General features: G+C 41.4%; 2 protein-coding genes and 1 non-coding gene across 4 annotated transcripts in view; all 3 read right to left on the reverse strand.

Annotated features, from left to right (window-relative positions):
• The window catches only part of plxdc2b (plexin domain containing 2b), a 103,612-nt gene extending 98,682 nt beyond the window's left edge, over positions 1 to 4,930 (reverse strand). Inside the window, exon 1 of the mRNA XM_044340186.1 lies at positions 4,019 to 4,930. Coding sequence (XP_044196121.1) covers positions 4,019 to 4,112 — 94 coding nt within the window. The 5' untranslated portion in view covers positions 4,113 to 4,930. The remainder of the gene's footprint in view (positions 1 to 4,018) is intronic.
• A 5,865-nt stretch (positions 4,931 to 10,795) lies between these two features.
• Positions 10,796 to 10,896, reverse strand: LOC122973039. Its single transcript, XR_006399890.1, has one exon. It is a non-coding gene; the product is annotated as a small nucleolar RNA U13 (small nucleolar RNA).
• A 2,429-nt stretch (positions 10,897 to 13,325) lies between these two features.
• The window catches only part of malrd1 (MAM and LDL receptor class A domain containing 1), a 62,341-nt gene continuing 52,255 nt past the window's right edge, over positions 13,326 to 23,411 (reverse strand). The window contains exons 25-33 of one of the 2 annotated variants that reach the window (XM_044340289.1): positions 22,911 to 23,112; positions 22,112 to 22,390; positions 20,790 to 20,915; positions 19,684 to 19,750; positions 17,407 to 17,498; positions 16,677 to 16,773; positions 16,512 to 16,572; positions 14,515 to 14,613; positions 13,326 to 14,413 (exon numbers count right to left, since the gene is read on the reverse strand). In XM_044340289.1, coding sequence (XP_044196224.1) covers positions 14,330 to 14,413; positions 14,515 to 14,613; positions 16,512 to 16,572; positions 16,677 to 16,773; positions 17,407 to 17,498; positions 19,684 to 19,750; positions 20,790 to 20,915; positions 22,112 to 22,390; positions 22,911 to 23,112 — 1,107 coding nt within the window. In that variant the 3' untranslated portion in view covers positions 13,326 to 14,329. Of the gene's footprint in view, positions 14,417 to 14,514; positions 14,614 to 16,511; positions 16,573 to 16,676; positions 16,774 to 17,406; positions 17,499 to 19,683; positions 19,751 to 20,789; positions 20,916 to 22,111; positions 22,391 to 22,910; positions 23,113 to 23,411 lie in introns of both variants that reach the window. The other variant, XM_044340288.1, reaches the window with a different exon arrangement.

Here is a 23,411-nt window from a genome sequence, read left to right on the forward strand (position 1 = left end):
AAGATGTGATTCAAACGGCTTGGTGAGTCCTTTTCTTTTGGCATCTTTTGCTGTTGTTGCACTCACATTGAAACTCTAAGTTAGGACCATCACTATTTCCTGGCATGCCTGGTTCATCAGCCCTCACTAGCAAGAAGTGTAAACAAACAAACACAATATAATCACGGAAAGGAAAGAGGAATTTATGTGCAATGCCGTGTTCCATTACTTTCTCTATTTCAGGCATATTTAACATATTATGTACACTGTATTGCCAAATTATGTTGATTGTGACAGGAAATAACTAAATGAGGCAGGCACAAAGAAAGCAGACACACAAATCCTCTCATCAATGCTTCATCACAAAATTACTCCTAGATCTCCGTGTAAGAGTATCCAAGGAAGGAATTTTCTCATTTATTTCTCCTCTCACATGCTGCTAATCTTCACTAACTGTCATGTAGTATTTTTTGCTTTTATAATACTGCTATTCTTCTCTCTTGCGCTGTGAAGCTGGTCAGCACAGACGGGGAATTGCCTATTTTCTAAACCTCCTCCCTCTCCTCGTTATCCTCTGATATGTACTCTCCCCTGCAGGCAAAGCAAAAAGGCAACTCCTCCCACCTAAATTAAAAAAACATTTCACTCATTTCACTCTCCAACTGATGATCTAGCATCTCCTCTGGCAGCATCCCGCAGCAGCCGAGTCAACAGGAGGGGCAGCTATCAGCCTGCCTGTGGATGACGCTGCGGTCTACTGGCAAGCTTTGCAATCATGTGTGGAAAAGGGATATTTATCATGGATGGAAAATGCTTGTCATCTCTCACTGAACCGCTGACATCCAGATCTGCATCGCATCATAACAAGTCTCCTGCTCGTGCCTATGACCTTTTCAAATTGGCCTGATAGACAAGTCCGCAATTTGGCTACTCTAAATATACTTAACAAATCACACAGAAGTAGGAAATGCCAGGGAGCACTTTCTGTAACCTCGAAGACTACTAAAGGCTTGATAACTCTGGCAGAGCACTGCAACAATTGGAAGTGAAGAAGCTTTTGAACCACATGAAAGACAATGAAGAAAACCTAAAGAGGAGCTTAACAGCACTGGGTTTCATTAACTAGTGGCCTCTTTGCCCTTTGTCTCTGAGCCTATTGAACTCTGTGCGCCGCTCCAGCCCTCTGAAGCCATCAGACTGAGCTTCTTTCCGGGCTAAAGAGGGCGGAGAGCTGAGCGACAAGGGCCAGGCGTGACTAATGCAGGAGCCTGGTGCTGCTGTTGCATGCTGGTATGGGGGGACAACCCTGCCTCTGCAATGTATGGCACGGCCCGCTGTCGCCGCATACAGGGCAGCACAATAACCCCGCCGCCGCCGCCTCCTCCTCCCCTCCCTGTCTCTCACCCCCCTCACACTGCCCCACCCCCGTCATCCATTCATGGCAGAGCCTTTCAGCAGGTCATTCAGAGGGCCAATAAAGAGGCAAGCTCTGAAATGTGCAATGTCAGAAAGAGGGAGAGACGGGAGGGTGGGGGTGAGATTCCAAGAAGGCTTACAATCTCCTCAGACTAAACTGGACCTCCCATTTTGTGGCAGGAACTTCTCTGCAGACACTTCATGAAAGTGTGACAAAGAGAAGAGAGCAACATGGCAGCATTTGTCATGAAGGTCAAACTCTTTGCTTTGAGAGCCCGGTCTGCATGTCTCCCTGCCGCTTACACTCCTGTGTGCATCTGAGTGTGTGTTTGTATGATTGCAGAGGCAGCTGCTGGCAGTATGATGGATGAGGAGCGGCGCGTTGGAGCCGCAGATGTCCATATCGCTGCCTACGAACGGGTTGACCCTCTATCAACTTCGCAGGCCTGTAGAGAAACACAACTCAGAGCATCCAGAGCTGAGCTGCCCCGGCTTCAAATGAAATTCCATACAACAGCCACAATCTTAGCACATTAACAGCCTTCAGAGCGAGCTTTTAAATCAAACCACATCATTACACAAGGCAAGACTTTCTCTCTCACGCTCACACTCTCTCATTCCCCTATCGCACACACAGACACACTCCAGACTCTAGTGGAACATCTCTTTTTCCACTTGCAGGAAAGCACCCGAATGAAAATTAACCCCTGAATCAGACCCAATTTTGTGTGCCACTGGTGAGCGTATCACTGGGTGAGCCAGGGACTGAAAGCTTTATAAAAAAAAAAAAGATGCATTGAGCTCACAGGATGTTGTGTAATTTCGCCCAGATGTGCTGCACAGCTCATCTAACTAATAAATGCAAGGAGGGAAAATGAATGCCTCAACGTGACTTTACAACCAATCGTCACATCTCTGACTCTGCTAGAGCTGAGACACATCCTGAGAGCCTGAAAGCTATTCTGGTAGTGAGTGGCGCATTATATCTTCCCAGTGGACTTGCAGAGAGTGGAGGAGTCCACCTGCGCTCTATTAATAAAAGCCTATCTGAGGAAGAGCAGGGGCTGCTCTTTACAGGAGCAGAGGAGTTGAGGTCAGTCTACAACAAGGGAAGCACCTCACCCAGAAGTCTAAAAATACTGTCCTACATATTGAGGGACTCAGCCAAAGCGGGAGATGGAGGCAAACGTCCTTTTGTTTATGGATGACGATGTTTGAGTCAGGAATGTCTGAGCTACCTCTAAAACAAACCTTATGCTGATAGCTTTCTCATGAGAAGCACAAGTTCCAGGTCCTGAAAAGGAAAAACAAGCCGTTGCAAAGCACTAATGTCAAATGAGCCAGAGCACAGCGCAGCCCAGGAGATTGATTGAATTCATAAATAAGACTGAGTAGAACTGTGTGAAACTGTAGAAAGTGTGTGTGTGTGTGTGTTTGCACGTGCCTCTGTGCGAACGGTCACACATGGCCGATAGCATCTCTCTCTCCCAAACAGAGCCATACATTCCAGTCACTCTGTGGTCTGCACACAAACACACACACACACGGGTTTAATTTACAGTCACTGTCAGCAGCCGAACATTTCTCTAACCACTATCTGATACGTGATGAAAATCTGCTGCCAGCAAATAAAAGCCCCGGGAAACAAGAGCTCGCCTGTGTGAACAGAACCAACATTGGCATGAACTTATTTCAGCCGGTCTGTCGGAGGGCGAGCTCAGTGTGTGCAGCGTATGGGATGGACTAGATGTGAGATTAGGGGACTTTACTGTAGGTGCACAGTAAATGCTGTAGCTTTACAGTTGGGATATTTTCCCCATCCTCCGGTGTTGACTCTGTCTCCACAATCAAGGACAATCATGAGGGACAGGGCGTGCAGGTATTCAACATTTCCCCTGCAGGACTTCTTCATAGAAAGCACCTGCACTCTGCTCCCTGTTTCTGAAGTAATGATATCAAATATGCTAAAAGTTGCAGGAGAGATGATACTTCCAGGTTACAGGATGTTCCAGGTCATGACAGAGAAAGAAGACAAAGCACTAATCTAAAACATAAACACACCAGAGGACACAAAGGGGGGGGGGGGGGTTGTGGATTGAATTCTTGATGTTTGACTGTACAATACTGTATAATATACTGTAATAATCAGCTCAGCCTGAAGCTAAAGCATAAGCAAAGATGTGAAAGCAATCCAATTAACTAAGCCTTGTTAACAGTTGTGAAAATATGATCATTAGAATAAAACAAGGGCTTTGATCTAGACAGAAAACAGAGGAAGTTAGTAGGTCATTGCAGCCATGCTGAATGATTCCTAAAAATAAAACAATGTAATAAAAACAGCCCTGGGTTGTCTGTCTTTTCCTTGCACACACACATAGTCTCTGATTTCATTTAAAGCAGGTAAACAGAGGATTTCTGCAACAACAAACGATGTAATTTAAGCACAAGTCATTCTTATGCACAAGAAAATTAGACTCCACCTGTGTCTGATTCAGATCAGCTGAGCAGGACGAATCATGTCTCATGCGTGTTTTTGCAGACGCATTGGACTTCGGCAGGGACTTGAGTGATTAAAGACACTGAGTGTGAACAGGTCTGCTAATGTTAGGGTGCTGTTTCTTACCGTTACTGGCTGTGAGCTCGCCTTGAGCATTTCCCAGACACTGCAAAACTAAAACAACTCCAACGAGAAGGTCGAACGTCTTCACACCCGCCATATCCAATTTCTTCTCAATAACCCCGGTCGTTTAAGAGGTGTCCGTCTTTCTCGTGCACCGACACCGCTTCCCCCAGCTGGACTCCGTAACTCTCCTGCTTCTCCTGCTGCTTTTAAAAACGGAGTGCGCCGCACTCGCTGCACTGAGCTTGTTTTGTTCCAGCGTGCGCCACACTGCGCGCTCCTGGGGAGTAAAAAGCGCGCTCGTCCTAACAGGTCGCACCTCCGGAATAAACAAATAATAATGTTAATAATAATAACAACAGAAAAGAAAAAAGTTCACCACCACACACGGGGCATCCCAGTCCGACACACTGGTCTCATCCCACACTGGTCGGAGGTGCAGAGTGCGAGTGGAGAAGACAGTGCGCTCCCTCCGTCATCAACTCCTCGCAGCCAATAGCTCTTCTTCTTCTGTTTTTTGATGCTCAGCGCAGAACCAGAGGAGGCAAAAACACAAAGCGTTTCTCCAGCTGCCGAGGAGACATTCAGAATTTGCCTTGGGGATATTATCTGCTACTTGCATGACAAGCAGCATTTGAATGATGTGCACAGATATATGAAGCATAAGAAGAAAGCTTTTTGGAGCTTCAGGAGCTGCTGCTGTTGGCCGCCTGTTTGCCAGCAGACAAAAGATTTGAGCATCATAAGAGCTTTGTTTTTATTTACTATGTAGGCTATTTCAATATGTAATAAAAGCTTTATAGAGTTAGAGTATGGTCCTAGTTGGAGTTTTGTTTAGCTTAACTAACTCTGTCCAAATGATTTTGTTATGTTTGTGATTCTTTTATAGGCAACTGTGCAAAGGTTTTTTGGCACTTTAGATGTTTAGATTCTTATCCATCATGCAATACCATCAGAGAGGCATCTGATTGGTCCCAAATTTATTCTGCTGCATGACAACAACCCCAAACATACAACCAGAGTAATAAAAAAAACTGCCTTACAAGAACTACCTACCTGCAGCAGATGGTTTGGCCCACACACATCGCCCACACAGAGCCCCACAGAGATCTCAACATCATGGAGTCAGTCTGGGAATACTAGAAGAGACAGAAGCAGCTGAAGCAGCCTAAATCCACAGATGGACTGTGGCAACTTCTCCAAGATGCTTAGATCAACCTACCTGCCAAGTACCTTGAAAAACTGTGTGAAAGTGTACCGAGAACAACTGGTGCAAAGCAAAGTGTGGTCACACCAAATGCTGATTTGATTTAGGCTTCTTCTGTTTACTGCACTTTGTATGAAGTAAATTAATAAAAAACATTCATGGCATTATTTTTGAAAGCATCCTTACTTTACTTTTAGTGCCTAAAACTTTTGCACAGTACTGTGTATCTCTCTTTATCTGTGGATGAATTAGGTGACTCTAAGACTCCATTTCTGTCCCACTTCTCACCTTCACTGCTCAGCAGGTGACTGAACTGTGAGGGCGCCCTCTTCAGGTGAAAACCGGGTCATAATCTGGTAATGTGGATCACAGAGTTTTGGAAATTCCCATGCAAAACACCTAATTTTTTAATAATGCGACAAAAGCCTAAAACATAATCTATAAAGGTATGACCAAGGAATGTAGCACACAAGCAAAATGATGGATAATGATCTAAAAGTACAAAACATCATCATTCACTCCTGCTTCTTGGTTGTGTGTTTTCACTTTTCTCAGAAGCAGCCAGACATTATAGGGGGTGGGCCTTGGAAAACTCTCATGTGAGGGAACATTTCTTTTTTTTTTCCGAGGCTGGTCTCTCTGCACTCAGAACGACTCTCACCATACTTTTTCTTCCTCATTGCCTGGCACTCATTTTGCACAGGAAGGATAACTTGGACCACATGCTTGTTCCAATTAAGACCCTCACTGTGGGAATTCAGGAGCTGCGCTACAGTCATGGAAAACCTTAGGGAGGAAACTCTTGCATGAAGGAACTCTTTTATAATATACTTGGCTGGTGTACATGAAAACATAAGTACATGCATGTAAAGATTTTAAGTGTCGTTTGTCTGTGCTAAATGGATTTTCAAACTTTTTAGTGGCTTTTTAGTGGTGAATTAGGTTGTTAAAGTCATCAGGGCACAAATACTCTCTGAATGTCTCATGCACCAAATGAAAACAGATCAATAAATAGCAATTACTTCCACAGCTATGTCAGTAATTAGTCATTATCTTGATTATCAAAATCACTCATCTGTTGCATTATCTTTACAGAGTAGTGACTGCCAACAAAGTGGGTGCGGTAGTCGTAAAGGGATTTGTTTCTGGAGGACAGAGGATTGCAATAAATGAATGCAGTGCTTTATGCCAGGCAGAGTAAAGTGTCAGCGATGGAGCAAGAGAAGAGTGAACTTCACCACAATTTGCAGCCTGACCTGAGTAGGAGCACTTCAGTCTTGAGAATCAGGCATTTAGGGATGGTTGGTGCTACATTAGATCAGCCGGAGGGACGATGTGCAAAACTCTTGCGAGATTTGTACCCATTGTATTTCTTTATTGTGCACGTAACCCTAACTCTAACCTTAAACCTATCCTCAATCTGAACCCTAACCCTAACCTTAAACCTATCCTCAGTCTTAACCCTAACCCTAACCTTAAACCTATCCTCAGTCTTAACCCTAACCCTAACCTTAAACCTATCCTCAGTCTTAACTCTAACCCTAACCCTAACCTTAAACCTATCCTCAGTCTTAACCCTAACCCTAACCTTAAACCTATCCTCAGTCTTAACCCTAACCCTAACCCTAACCTTAAACCTATCCTCAGTCTTAACCCTAACCCTAAGTGCACTCGCAAGAGTTCAAGAGTTTTAACCTAGAATTTACCTTTAGGAATGTATGAAAACTCCTCACCCAGAACTGAGAAATAGTGGAAGTGAGTGATCGTCTGTTTTGATGTGCTTCCCCTCAACTTCCTTCTAAAATAGCTCTAGGAGACATTGTTATGATCATAAGACTTGAATAAATATCTGCTGACAGTGCCTGTCCATGATAGTTTCACATCCACTTTCTCACATAAATCTGAATCACCCTCAGTGTGATTCTATCAACACACCTCTTGCGCGCCCAAAAGGACATATATCAAACATCTATACAGCAAACACAAACATCCCTCCCAGATAAAAGCTTGTGGACATATGCAGTGCGGCCATTTCAGTCATAAAACATCCCTCAATCAGATCATCAAATGTGATTTACTTCCTGACAAAGTGTCTACAGAGACTGGGAGAGCAGCTCTGTCTCTACACCCCTTTCTTTCCTTTTCTCTCTCTCTCTCTCTCTCTCTGCAACTCTTTCCAAGCAGTTTAATCATCATAGTAGTTGAGACTCAGCGGCCACAGCTCTCCATGCAGTCTGCTGCTCTAATCACCTTGTTCCACAACTCCAGCAAAAGGAAGCCAGGCCACTCTGAAAATCTCTCTTTATCCAGATTTTTCCCAAAGCCTCATCTTTCGCTTTCTCTCTTGAAGCCTTTCTTTCTCTCCCTCAAACATTCTCTCGCTCCCTTCCTGTGTAACGTTAAAACAGGATCAGTCACAGATGCCATGAACTTTTGCTTGGCTAGAGACCACACCACGCTCAGTCTCCCTGGGGGGAACTTAAAGAGCATCAAAACGTCTGTAATGAAATTAATGTAATGAAATGGGAGGGTTTTTCAAGGCCTTTAAGTCTGAGGGTGGTGGCAAGTGTAAATTTTCCAAAGAGTACTTGTGTGTTGAAGTGGGTCCCACTCTTTGAGTTGCAGAGCAGAATGTCACAGCAGCATTTACGAAGCTCGGCCGTTTAATAAACAGAGAACAAAGGAGCCAAGTGGCAGTCAGTCTGCAGTAAAACATTTTAGCCACTGAGGAGAACAAGCTCAGCTCTGTTTCTCTCTTTCCATTAGAGCATTGCAGATTATTAGCTTTTCCGTCTCACAACAATATTAACAAGACCTGAAAGCACACAATCATTTAGTTTTGCTTTGAGTGTACACTTGGAAAAGGCTTCCTGTTTTGCCTTTTTGCTCCTTTTTTAAAGGTAATTTCGGTTTGGATCTACATAGAAAATCTCACAAAAAACTCACAATCATGAATCAGATGGACAGCCTCGCCTGCAGCATAAACAAACTTCAAAATACAGAAATGAAGCTTTGGCAAAATAACGCTTTAAAACTGCTATAGTCATTATTTTTATATGAACAATGGATCAAATGACAACATGTCTTGGAAGGGGTTGCTTGAAGTGATGAACACACAGATGATTATTACCTGACGCTACAGTTTCCCTCAGCTCTATGGTGCATTTTAATGACTTTCATCTCATTGTTTTTGTTTTACATCTTGCAACTTTACTGTTCTGGTTCACTCTTATCAGTGTTGTTTCCATCAACAGTGAGTTTTGAGCAAAAAAGCCCCGATAAACCCACTGTATGCTACCTGCCTAGCATTCAACAGCAGACAGACACAGTTAGAAACCTGTTGGTGAGCATAGTGAAGCATTTAGAAGCTAAAAAGGCAGTTATTTCACTCAGGAATTGATGAAGAGCAGAACAGAGCAAGAATTTGAGTGAATATTGGACTTACATTCACCAGATGGCCAGAAAAAATCTCTAAATGAATGCAAATTTTGCTGCTGGATGTGCAAAGAAGCTATTTGTTTTGCTTAGTGGTGATGTATCATGCACATTTCCAGGTCTATATTTATATTCTGCAGAATGCATTGCAGAATTTATCCAATAAGCTGACATTTTGGAAACAATGTGCCTTTTCCAACAGCTCTGAAGCGGACCTTGCTCTTGTCAAAGCTACCGAGCTACACAAGCTTCCCTACAATGGTGATATATTGATCAAACTCCCATGAGTAATGATGGTATTTCCAGTCCAAAGCAAAATAAACTGCTCTGCAGAGGCCATTTCTCTCTACTCAATCATTTTTCGAGGCCTCATTTATGTATCACATGAAGCAAACAATGGATAATAAACTTAAAAATCTCATTAATTCAGCAATGTTTGATGATATATTAACTTTACTGTGTTGTATTTGGAAACTTAATCAAGCATCAGCGGACAATGAGGGGATGCACTGGAGCATGAGACAAGTCAATATTTATGGCACATCAGAATAGGGTGTAATTGGTTGTACAAGGTGCATAAAAATCTCTGTCACAATTTCTTTCAAATTATAATGAACCTTTACTGTGCAACACAATGAGGCAGTAAAACTGTGGATAAAACAGTTTTACCGCCCGAAACCCCAAGAGATGCAATCAGAGGCACTCTGGCAGTTTCTCCTCTCCTGAGGTATTTTTTCTGGAACGGTCAGAGGACAATCCCTTAGGCTGATCGCTATCCACTCTTGCTGAATACAGAGGGAAGAGACAGGCATTTTCCTCTGCACTCACCCAGAGAGGATAAGAGAACCAATTCTGAGCTATCATTACAAGGAAAGGGGGTACATTTCACCTTGACCGGACTAGGCTGGTCGGGTTACCCTGGTCCACAGCGCCAGTAGGAGAGGTAATTGGGCTGAATGCTGTGATAACAGGCTGCCAACTCAAGATGAAAAGGGCTCAGAAATACTTGAATAGTTATGCAAATGACGCGAGACTCAACTTTTATTTAGACCGAAGGAGTCCTTAAAGGTTATCATTGGTGAACTCTACGGGAGCGTTTTCATTACAGGAGTCTCACAGAGCAGAGTGGTACACAAACAAAAGTGCGACCTTTTGATGGACGCTGCTCTGTGATTAACAAAACTGTGACAACAATAACTCTGGCAACCAAAGCTGACTAACTAACAAGGACAAAGGCTTGTGGCTTGTACCAGCTCTCCTGTGTGCTATTCAACAGCATGAATAACGAAGCTACCAGAGAGATGTTCTCCCAGGACAAAAAACACTGATGGCTTCACAGTCTCTGTCAGCAAGTGTGCAAGCTAGGCAAGGCATATAAGGTGGCATTGTTTGTGTGGGTGTGGTGGCATGTTAGTGGACAAGGTTTTTGTGTAGGCCATTGATTGTTGTTTTGTTAGGTCAAATGTCATTGGGTTGAGACAAACAAACACTGACGTAGAGGCTGCAAAAAGGCTGAGTTGGTGTTTTTAGTGATTTAGCCAGAGGGACGGAGGGTTTCCCTTGTATAGGATTGTTGGCCTAGCAATTATTATTAATGTTCACAATGGTAAAACCAAATACACAGATAGAAAGACGAATGACTATGAATTTAGCTGTTTTTTCAATCATTATTGGATTTTCTAGTTACTGCTTCAGTTATTTGGAATAATACTAAATTATCAAGATTTGGTTGATCAAAACTGGTACAGTTCATTACAGATTACAGCTAAGGAAAAAGCAATCAATAAGCAAATTTACTTTTAGCTTCTGCTAAGGCTATGGCTATTTCATTGGCTAGCGTTCACTTGATAAACTTCTGTTGCCTGTTGTCTCCTGCCCCCATCACAATTTACATGCCGTTTCAACAGAAATTATACATTTCTATGGCATAATAATTTCTGTCTGTCTACTACTAATATTAACAGCGTCAGAGCTGCCAAGTCTCACATTTTGACCATGAGACTCAGGCAAGTGACACAGATCTCATGATCTCCCGCCACACATGCCTTTTCTCATGCTAACTTTTTGTCTTTGCTTCCTCTGATGTAAAATTTGTGATTTTTAAGCAAAGAAACAGCAGTTGTTGTTGTTTTTTTTAAGTTCAGACAGGCTGAGGCACAGAGCATGACAAGGTTAAGGCAGCACTTTTCACAGATTGTCCATGAACGCACCAATCATCATCTGTTTGGACCAAAAGCGTCCAACAACAAATCATTGCTATGCGCGTTCTGGTGGAGCTGATAATTTATTAAGATATTACTACTTTAGACCTGAGAGACTAAAGTGGGGAGTGTTGGATGATGGAGTGACTTGGTGAGGAGCGCCAATATTTTGAAGAAAAATATGTGTAATATCCGGAGTGTAGTGGGTCAGTTTACCACAAATAATGCTCACTTTATTATGAACAAAAATAAGTGCCCCCCCCCCCCGCAATTTAATAACATTAATATACAGAATTTATAGCTAGTTTAACCATGCTAACCGCATGAATTCAGAAGCTGGGATGGCAGTTACTGCTACTCTGCTAAACTCGTTAACTTCAGCAAGAGTTTGGGTTTTTTCGCCATCATTAAGCTACTGCCATTTATGTAATAACAAACTGATTGACCACAATGTTGGTTCATTTACATGGATATTTTTAAATTATAGATTATAAAAAGGGGAAAATATGTAACTTAAGTTTTAGCATTAGCTAGTTTATGTAGCTGTTTCCCTGCTAGCTTTCACTTGATATAGCTCTCCAAGCTTTCTAGTTGTCTGTCTCTTTATGACAATTTTATATGCTCTTTCACTAAAATTATATTTTTTATTTCATTATTATTATATATTTATGTGGCAAAATATATTATTATACTGTAAAACAGATGCCAAAAAGTCAGATTCCGCTCCCTCAATTTTGACCAAATTTGTAGTTACTGCATTTTGAACAGTGCCAGAGGAAAAGGTGGTGAGCCAATTTAAGGCGAGGGCACAAACAATAAAAAAGTGAAGCAGCTGAAATTGATCCTGTGGTCCGCTGATAAATCTCTCACCCAGAATCCTCCCACAGACTCTGCAGTGATGGAGAACGAGACTAAACAGCAATGACACTGGTGATTGTAGTTATCTAGAGTCTAAAAATTAAAGATTCATGACATGAACTTGAACCAATATGAAGGATTGGGGGTGTTTTGATGTGTTTTGGACTAACTGCAAGGGCTCTCGGAGGACCCAAATGCTTAGAGCAAATATCTATTTATTATAAATGGGATGGTTCAACGTGTGCATCAACCTCCTATAAAAACCAGAGGTAAAACTATATTTTAAAATCACTGGCCAAAAAGGAAACTTTTCTTAAGAAAGTGTGTTTTACTTAAAGTAAATAAAAAAAGAGCAAAGGAAGTCCTTTAGCACAACATTATTTGAGCTAAAAATTGACATGAACATGCTAAAATGCCCACAATTCTTACTTACTCCAAGAGAAAAGGATATATTCAAGATCACACATTTAGCAAAGTATGAATAGACACAACTCTGGATATCATTGTAATACAAAATATTACTTTTAATTTAATCCTGCATACATATAGAATAACAGCCTGAAAGGAAGCTGCCTGCATGAAATATTCTCTTTAGAACATACAACACTATACTAATAAAGTACATAATTATTGTAAATCATCATGTTGAGTATCAAATATGACAGGGTCATTTATAATGGCATGTCTAATGAGACACAGCTGAAAAGAACCATGACTGAACACTCATGAAATTTATAACAGACTGGTTTAACTGTGCTGTTTATGATCCATCTGGTCTTCGCTGGTTGATAAAGAGACTTGGAGACTCTGTTCACGCCACTTACAAAACAGCTGGGACGCTAACTTGTAGTGGATTTTAATGTGCAAATAAAACAGGGGCAAACTATTTTATTTGCACTTGTGAGGATTAAAAAGGATCCCTAATGAAGTCGGGACTCCATTTAGAGGCTCAGTGTGTTCAGTGGAGCCTTTCGGTTCAATGAAGTGGATGTTTTCTGCTTTTGCCAGCTCTGAAGAAAACCTTAATCACCATGCACAGCGCCCACAACCATTTCTGAAGTGAGAATATTGTAGCACTGTCAATAAACTGCTAAATTGACCATACTAAGTGTCCAAAATGGCCAAAATTAATTTTCTTGGGGTTTGTTCTCATGCCCATTTTGGCTTGCTGTTGGATACTGACATTTGACTGTTGTGAGTAATTGTTTTTTAATGTCTCCTAAATATCACTGACTATGTACAAGTTTTACCTTCTAAAACAACTGTGTTTGCTGCTGTATGTTGAATAGTGTGTGTGTGTGTGTGTGTGTGTGTGTTTTAGCAAATATGAAAATGGTTATACCAACTTAACATGCAGATAATCATTTTGCATATGATCATGTTTTTCCAGTACATGCTGTAGATAACTTGCTTTTAACTTTTCAAACGTTTTATCTTTAACTATACCATGTATGTGTGTGCATACATGTACTGTATATGTGTATCTACATCTATCTACAGTACATAAATATATAAAGTATATATATATGTGCATATTTGTATATATTTCCTTTATTTTTTTGTAATATTTTTCTTTGTAATAATTTTTATGACAGCTACACAAACAAAGAAAAACTCCATAAAGCATTACTCACAAAAAAGCGAAGTATTCAAAATAACCAACATTTTATTTCTTGGATTTGTTCTCATGCCCATTTTGAAATGTCCCTGACTCTTAAAAAAAAATCCATCTTAAAACTAGTAATTAATTTTTCCTCCCCAATATTGGACTATTTAAAGGAATCATTTGACATTTTGGGAAATAAGCTCCGTCACTCTCTTGCAGAAAGTTAGATGAGAAGATTGAAACCACTCTTGTACCAGTCTGTTGAATATGAAGCCAGTAGCTGGTTAACTTGGCTGAGTGTAAAGACTGGAAACATTGTGAAACAGTTTCAAGAAATAGTCTGACACATAACCTCCAGTAATACACGACTTGTTGTTTTATACTTTGGTTTTTGTACAGATTAAACAAACAAGCTACAGCGTGCTAATCAGTGATCTTTAGAGGCACTGGTAGGTGATTTTGTTGCCTTTGGACAAAGCCCCTTGATTCAAATCTTTGTTGCTAAACTAAGCTAACCAGCTTCTTCTCATCTAACTCACAGCAAGAAAGCAAATATGCTTAAGTTCATATTTCCCAAAATGTCGAACTATACTTTGAAGGTTTTGCCCTCCAAAACACACGTCTTTGCAGTTGCATAGAGAAGATCTGCAGATAAATCTACAGTGTTGTTCATCTCTTTAATTTTTGTTTTTTTTTAACAATTTATTGGTATTCACATGGACACAATTAGTTTAGCTTGAATTTAATAATCATGGGATAGTCTGCTCTCCTGTCAAACAGCTTTTAGCTTTTATTTCATCATCTAGGACCACATCGGTGGGGAGTATCACCTCAAAACAATTGAAATAATTCAGTTAGCAATCACAGCGTTGTATTAGATTTAACTTTCAAAAACCTCCTTGCAAAATATAACTTAAGTCCACTGTTTGCATTGTTTACACCGACTTGGCACCTCAGCGGCTCAAGACAAACCCATCGAGTATTTTCACACACTGTATGACCCACATCTACTGCAGTGCACCATGAGCATCAGGGGGGTAATTGTACAACGGGTTGGCAAAGGACAGCTTGGCATCTCTCCAGGTCGAACCCTGCTGTGGACAGACACACACAAAGAGACATACATCACGTCGCTGACTTCTGCACAGATAATTCAAGTAAAAGGCCGAAGGGCTGAGTAGAGACACCATACCTCCACCTCCTTCCTCCAGGGGTAGACGCTGATGGAAAGCCCCCCGCCATCACTCCTCCCGGGGTCAACACTGGGGTAACTGCCATCCAGAGACGGGAGCTGAGGGAAGGAAAATCATGTATATGGACTTAAAATTAGATGAGCCTTAATGTGTGAGAGCGCATGAAATGCAGGCGCAATTAAATTCAAATAGACCCGTTATGCGTCCATAATTACACCTCTAACCTCCATAAAACATTTCATCATCTTCCAGAAGTGGCATAATCACAGACTGTTTCCGCCTCTCGTTTGTGTTGTGGAGATACCAGTTCACACCTACACCTCTCTATTTATAGCTGCGTCCTCTCTGGCAGCCACATGAAAGCAAACATGTACAGACATGCCAATACAGATATAGAATATACTGAAATACATTTTTATGTGTTTTGTAAGTGTGTCACATCACAGGAAAGAAGTCTGGTTTGGTTGTTGGCATTAGTAAAACATATTTCTATAATATATGTGATCATGGCTCTCTTAAAAGAATATATATCATGGTTCTGGTTTTCCTATTACATTATACACACACACACACACACACACACACATGCACACACACACTGCCATTAAATCTATGATAATCTCCATCATCAGAGTCATGACAGTTGTGGCTCTCAACATCACTCTCACTTTTATTACTGGATGACACTCACTGTACTCCCACACAGATAAAAATGTGCATGTGTGCCCAGACGTACAGCTCACCCATTTTATCATTTTTGACACGTATGTGCACTCATAAATGGACACACACACATGCACACACACACACAAGAGCCATTATCCAAATGGAATATCTGTGATTGTATCACCTCTGGCGCTGGGACCTTTTTTGGTTATAGCAGGAGTAACAGTTGAGCAATAATAGAAACACCTGTGCAGTGGTGGACAGTAACTAAATACATTTACTGTACTTAAGTAAGAGTATTACCATGTCATGCATCTTTGTACTTCTGCTACACTACATTTCAGAGGGAAATATTGTGATTTTTACTCCACTACATTTATCTGACACTAGTTACTTTTCATTTTAAGATTTTACATTTTTAAGTAGATTCTTATGTAAATATATAATCACCTTTTTGGCTTGTGACCACTTATAAAAAAGCCATTTGTAGTTGGGGATGTTTCTGATAAAGGTCTTTGAGTTATTAGATTGATATCCCCTCTAAAATTATCAGATGCTTTCATTTAAATAATAGATTGAGGCCACAAGAGGTAAAATCATGCAATATTTCACAAAAAAAGCAAAGTATAAAATAATAGTCTGAAAAAATGATACAATTTTGTGTAGAAGACATGTAGTTTTTTTATCTTTCCTCTCTCATTAATCATATTACAACCCCTCAGATTTATCTGGTGACCCCTTGAAGGGGGCCTGACCCAAGGTTGGGAACCACCAGACTCAACTACAGGTATATAAAGTACAACACTTAAATGCTACTTACACAGTACATTATAATAAATCATAGATTTTTCTGCAGAATGAGTATTTTTTACTTTAAGTACTTTGAGTACATTTTGCTGATAATTCTTTTTGAATGTAGATTTTGAATGTAGAACTTTTACTTTATATTTTACTACAAGTGTAAATACAATTTCTAAAGCTTATGTTTTTGCTCAAACTGCATCAGATAAGCAGTTGATTACTTGGTTATTTTTGACGCTGTAGCTTGTGGTGTTGCACTCGATCAGATTATTTAGTTATTGCTGTATGTGAACCACAGAAACACAAATATGCACAGCTGCACATAAACCACAAAATCAATAAGACTAAATCAAAAATGTAATCTAGCAGAAAGGCTTGGGGTTCACCTTCTGACCTCCTCTAATGTTAGATCCACTTATTGAATAAATGTGAGCAGAATGGTAGAAAAATTAGATTTGTATAGCTGAGAAACCGAATGTTGCCTGAACAGAATTTGCTGATGATTGATTGGACATTTCTATGCGCTGACCTGTGCTCTCCAGTCAAAGGCTGCGTTATCCATCACCCCGTAGTCCATCGGGTCAGGTTTTCTGTGGAGCCAGCAAACACACTCATCATCACCACTTTCATCTTCACCAACATCATCAGTTAAAAGAGCAACAACGTGTTTGTCATTATTGTAGCCAGGACTCACATTAAGTAGCATTTTTTCTTGCACAAAGCCAGAATGCAGACGGCGATTCCAGCTACCAGCAGCAGCAGTCCGATACCGATGCCAGCATACACAGCATCTATACAAGAGAGAAGTAAATTTAATTGTCACATAGTCTTTAATGAACTGCAGAGACATTAACAGGATAGGCAAGAATGCAGCAAATAAATGCAGGTGAGATGGCTGTATTCACACCAATCTGGCAATGCAGGAAAAACAGCAGTCCTCCCATTCATTTGAAGGGGAATAGTACACTTAGACTGCAGGAGTGGGGACCGCATGGGCCTCAGCAAAAAAAAAAAAACGCAATGGCTGTCCGAAAAGAAGTTGAACCAAAATCAACTTTTGCCAAAACACAACCCGAAGTCACACTGCAGTGGCCAATCACATAAGACATTACAAGGAAGAGGGGAGGACATTTCTCTTCATTTGATAACATTTGATAAAAGTAAAGTTAGACTTTATTGTTGGTGAGCTGAGAGCACGAGCAAGAGAGAGAGAGCAGCTGTGGTCGAGCAAGCTAGAGAGTGAATGAGAGGGAGCGGCGGTAGTGAAAACAAAGCAGTGAATCAGAAATAAAATGTTACGGTCTAAAAGAAAAATAAACACGCCCACACCTCCGCACAACCCTGCGGGAAAGTGCCACATTGCCTTATTTGGTGTGAATGCAGCCTATTGCAGATGAGCAGGGAGGTGAGTTTTTTTAAATTACCCAGCTGTGTGTCCTCTGGTGTCGGTGACGGGGTGGAGAGAGGCGGCTTCTCCTTCATATGACAACGGTTGCCTGTCCATCCTGGATAACACCTGTGATCAGATACAAACAAAACAAACTAAAACAGTATTTCTGTTGCCATATTCTGCATCGTAGTATGAAGAAAAATGATCTAATGATAATGTTGAATCAACCATTATTTGTGTTGCTCCTTACAAGTTAGTGCAAAACTGGTTTACAGGTGACGGACAAACAACTTTAATATGCATATGGAAATATTAACAGTAAAAATGTAGAGATTATTACTGATATTATTCTATAGTTGTCTTATTGTAAACAAATGAAGACCAAAGCCAACAATGAATTGATATTGATATATATTATTCTTTATACAAAGAACATGAGCACTGTAGTTTATTTTGAGTTAATCCCATATACTCTGTCCCGCTGCCACAAATACTCACCTGCCAGCAAATGTCTATTGATCCGCGGCTAAAAATAATCCCCAACAAACACACCATTTACTCCTGTGTGAGTAAACTTTGCTAAAACCTACAGCACCCAGCTGTTTAAGAAAATTAAAACGGACTTTTTTGAAAATGAAACCATATATTTGAGACCTATTTTAAAGATTTACATCTTTAGTAGGAATGAATAGGCTTGAGGTTGAGAAGTATTGAGACACAGACTGACACATTGTTGGTCTTTTAATGGGATTTGTTTGAACAGTTTGAGAACAAAACAATAAAAGTGTAATAAAACATCATAAAATACTAAAATAGATCAAGAAAATCAATCTCTATTAAACTTGTTGTCACACATTTTCTCTCACACCATTTTTTAAAACGAAAATCTTGACAAATGGTGGAATACGTCTCGGCTGGACATCCAGCTCGGAAACAGAGACTAATTGCAAATAGTTTGGCCCGTCTGGTGAGCTGCATCTCTGGGAAAGAAAGTAAGTCCGTCTCCTCCCAAACTAAGACTCAGCTCCAAGTCAACATCTGTTCAATATCAGCTTGATTTCTGAGCAACATTGACCTTCTAATGCGAAACACAGCTCTCAGCGAAGCCAGAGTGTATCATTATCATTCAGAGGGGGTCAGAGTACATATTGTGTGACTGTCTGGCCATGGCAGTGGGCCGTCCCTGGCCTGGTTCCCTGGTGGATCCTGCTCAGCAGAGTGTAGGAACGTGATGCAAATACTGAGCCAGAGGTGCCCTCCAATGCTGGCCTCGGGTTCTGCTACAGAAGGGCTGTTATCAAGCCTGGAACAGCTACAGGAGCTCCTTACCACACCGTACAGTGAATGACAGCGGTAAAGTCCTGTTACATAATGAGAACGGGCAGTGGTGGCGGCGCTGCGTTAGGGAATGTCGGACAGGGGAATAAATAAGAGGGGGAATCAAACACGAGGAGGCTGAATGAGAGAATAAGAGAACGGGGTAGGCAGCGTTTCTTCAGGCAGCAGTGAAATATCTTCACATTCCAGAAAAGCAATTTTTTAAAGTATTTTCCTGCTCCAGTATTTGCTGGGATTGCATTTGCAATAATGTGACACTCTAATTGCGCTTGTGGAAAACAAGTATCTTGCCTGCTGGACAATTCAAATGCAGTCTTTGGAGAATTGAACCTTCTGACGTGAGGATGGAGAGAAGATTCACTGGCGCATAATGAAGTTAGCAGATCCAGCAGCAAGGCTCATAATTGTATTCTTACTTTCATAATGGAATATCTCATTGCAGACATTCCAAACTGCTGATGCAGAGAACTAGATTCATGAGCTTCCTAAAAAACCTCCAACGGAGCGGTTGCAGTGTCTGTCTCAAACCTGTTTTGAAAGTGAGGGCGTCCTGTCTGCCAGCCTAACGGCCTCTCAGCAGATTAATCCCTACATGAGTTTTTTGTGGTCTACCCACCAAGACCATTGGTAGTAATCGTGTTTAAATATTGACCAGGAGAATCCATCAGAGATTCCCCTGGAAACACTGCGCCGGTGGACAAATGAAGGCAGAACCACCCTGGTTAAGCTGTGGGGGATAAGCAGATTCCCACATGCTTCATGAAGCGTGTCTTTTCCAGGGAAAGAAACAAGACTGATGGGATTTCCATGTTTTAAGTCTCACAAAGAGAGATAAAGGATGGGAGGAGTAGGAAGAGCAGACATGTTACTTATCTTTGTGCATGTTTATGAGTGCAACTGAGTGCGCGGGTGTGTGCATTTGCCTGCTTACAAATGCATGTTTGTGTGTGTGTTCTGGTGCACATCAACTTACACACAAACAGGCCCGTGTTCCTCCACAAGACATGAGCCATGACCCAGGCAATACATCAGGGGACAATCTGCAAATAACGCAAAAGAAACTGATCGTAACTGCCAAAAAGCGTACAGAAAATAAAACCCATCAAAGGTTTTCCTTCGCTCTCTTTCTCTGTTAGCAGCCTTCATCCATTTCTCTCTTCACCTGAGAGGTAATAGACATGCTGTACACTCAAGCACGTTGCTGCTGTGACATCAGAACATGAAATGAGTGAATTATGTTGCCGGGGGAAATGGCACACTGTTGAGCGCCATCCATTAACCTCTGCAGAAACTGTTCCATCTTTTTTCATCTCTCCAGTGCGTCCACTGATGACTGTTCTTGCCTCTAAAGGTTGTCTGAGGGTTATCAAGGTTACCATCATGTGTGAAACACCATTATGAACTCCTGACATCCTATAAAATGACTAGGGGCCGGCAGGGAAGCAGACTAAATGGGGAGGTTCAGTCTTTTTCCTGGAGAATTTACAGATTTCAAGCTCTGATGTCAGATGTCAGAGCAGCAACCTGCCTGAATCTGTTTCCTCTCAGGTGAAGAGAGAGAAAAAAAGCAGATGCTTTAATGGATTTTGGCAGCATGCGGTAAATTGTGAGGTGTGATTTGAAGACTAAACAGCCACAGTTGATGTCCTGAGAGGCTGGAAATAAGTAGACGTGAGTGACAGTTTGGCAATACTTGAGCCAAAACTGACCAGTGACACTTGAGAGTATAATATAGAGAAAAGAACAAAGATTTGGACTGAATTAAATTGCATATTTATGTATTTTAATGCTTGAATTTTTTTGTAGACAAAAAGATGAAAGAAATCCTCCTGCCACCTTGGAGATGGAACAAAACATCACAATGTCTGACGTTTAAATATAAAAAGACGTTAATTAAAAAATACAATCACTAATAAAAGTCAAAGCTACATGAAGAACTATATAATCAGAAGTAAAATGCACAGATGGACACACTGTGATTTAATGGAGTCAATGCCACTTGTGACATATCTGTGCTTCAAGGTCAGACTGGTTAATGGTAAAAAGCTTTAAAGTGGAAGGTATAGTTCTGTACGTTACCATGGCAGCTGGACTCATCAGAGTGGAAAGGCAGACAGTCAGCAGAGTGGTCGCAACGCTTCTGAAGTGGGATACAACCAGACGATCCTTCACACACCAGTTCTCCCTGCTCACACTGCAGCAGAGCTGGTGGAAAAAATGAGAGGCAGATGCAAAATGGAGAGAGGGGTGAGCAGGGTGTTTGAGAGGTGCATTCACAGATCACTAAAGTATGTGCAGACCACAAGAACACACAAAGTAAAAGCTGATGCTTTGACACTTAATATGATTCCTTGTTTATTGTCCCTGCTGCACATTACTCATCTCACATTTAAGGGTTTTTAAGAAGACATTGTGACAAAATTCATACAGTTCAGTGCACCTCTAGGGATAGAAAAACAAACATGTTGCTGGCATCGGGGGCAGAGAGAAACAGCAACAAAACTCAGTGCTCCCGAACAAAATCATGAACAAGGTATAGAGTCAATTCTGCACAGTTCCAAGAACCACTGTAGGAAATAAACCAGCAAAACAACTGAGCTTGCCTGGTCATTAAAGCCACTGACCAACATGTTTGTGGGAATATAGAAAAAGCCAACCATCTCGGTAAATTAACTACTTTCCATGCACCTTGGAAGTATGTGAAATAACTCCAGAAATCTCTATTCTGCTTCAAAATTTCTCCAACATTCAACTTCTCATTCCTTAAACCTGCATTATAACTGATTTTTTTTTGGCCATTTGGGGGCAGCAGAAACAACAACATTGACATATCATCACCTTTTAAGTTGATATGTTGAACTTGTTTGCAACAGTTGCTTATTTACACATCCAGCAGTTATGGAGCAACATTATCATTGATTTGGAGTCGTGTTTCTGTCCATCTGGTGAATGTAAGACCAATATTTACTCTCTTTTAGCTCTGTTTTTGGTCTCTACCAACTCCTGAGGGAAATATCTGGCTCTTTAGCTGCTAAATGCTCCATTATGTTCACCAGCTGGTCACTAACTGTTTCTGTTTGCCATTTGGTGCTGAGCCTCTTTAAAGACACTATTGGTAAATCTGTTTGTGGACGCTTTTCAAATGGTGGATCACGTACCTGTACTTCCATAAGTACTGCAGTACATCTCAGTTGCTGTTGTGTGCTATAAATCCACATATTTGTTAAAATTTATTTTCAAACTGTCAGACTCCCAAAATGACTGAGACGTGGACTGACTCATCAAATTTATTCTTTCCCCATCTCTGCACTGGCACTAGTCCAGTCAAACAAAAAACTAGCTGACACACATACACATACACACACACACACACACACATACACACACACACACACACTTACGGCAGCCGTACTCATCCTCTCCAAAAGGACAGTCAGGGACCCTGTCACAGCGCAGTATGGCTGGGAGGCAGGCATTGTTCAGACACTGGTAATGCCCAGCAGGACAACGACCTTGAGGAGGAAGAGTTCCAGGTACCACGGCGGGACAATCCTCTTCATCAGACCGGTCGGCACAGTCAAGCTCCTCATCACACCTCCAGCTCTCCGGGATGCACTGAAAGGAGTGTGCACACTGGAACTGGTCCAGGTCACAGGTCAGAGGCTGGGGAGTTACTGGTCCTGGGGTGACAGGGAAGTTACATGCACATAATTAAACATGCATGCACACCTCAAATCCCCTTTTATCGATTTTATTTCACACGAAGCAAGAGCGAAAAACAGAGAGGAATGCTAATAGTCTGAACTACTTCCTCAGAAAGTCAGCCGAGGAAGCAGTTCAGAGGTGAGGGGAGAATGGAAGGAAGGGAGCGAGGAATCAACACAATATAAATGTAATTGCTTTCCCCCCCATCGCCCTCTATGCTGTCCCTCGGCGCTGACCCCCTCTCCACAGTGAATTTATATGGACCTACAGGGCAACAGGCTCCATTAAGTCGCTACACTCTCCCTGAGGGTCCACACAATTTATATGGAAACGGAGGAGAGGAGTTTGGATGTTGGTAGACAGAAACCGAGGAAACGGGAGAAGGTGAAATTTAATAAAAAATGAGCCTACTGCTGGAAGGACAAGAAAATCTTAAGTGCAAGGGCAGAAATGGGATCATAGACGAGAGAAAAAAAAAACCTTAACTGGCTTTACCTCCCACCATACACTCCTCGGTGTAGGAGATGTCATCCAGGGCGATGTCTGTCCACATGTCTCCACCCACCTCTGCCTGGAAGGTTACTCTGAAAGGTGCTGGGTTAGACAGGATGACATTAGCGTATGTCCACTGGTTGCCATGGTTTCCGGTGGCTGCCCACATCAGCAGACGTGTGCCGCTGGGTCCGACAGTGTAGACCTATGAAGCAGAGAGAGGAAGAGATATAGAGCAAACATGGAAACTTTTGGCCAGATGTCATTTTGATCATACATTTCTAATATTTGGTGACAAACATTTTTTTTTCAACTGAAAAGTGTGGTACACGTATTTAGTTCCTCAAAGGATCTCACTCACCCCCTGCACAAGTCTTTCCACCTACTACCATCAGGCCGCCGCTGTCATAAGCATTTTAAACAAATTATGAAGCAACAACAAACTCTTACACAAGCACGATGCCACTTTGCATGCACTGTATTTTATTCTAAGTTATTTGTATT

The sequence above is a fragment of the Thunnus albacares genome, chromosome 21, assembly GCF_914725855.1.
Source record: "Thunnus albacares chromosome 21, fThuAlb1.1, whole genome shotgun sequence".
In the NCBI taxonomy this organism is placed as follows: Eukaryota; Metazoa; Chordata; class Actinopteri; order Scombriformes; family Scombridae; genus Thunnus; species Thunnus albacares.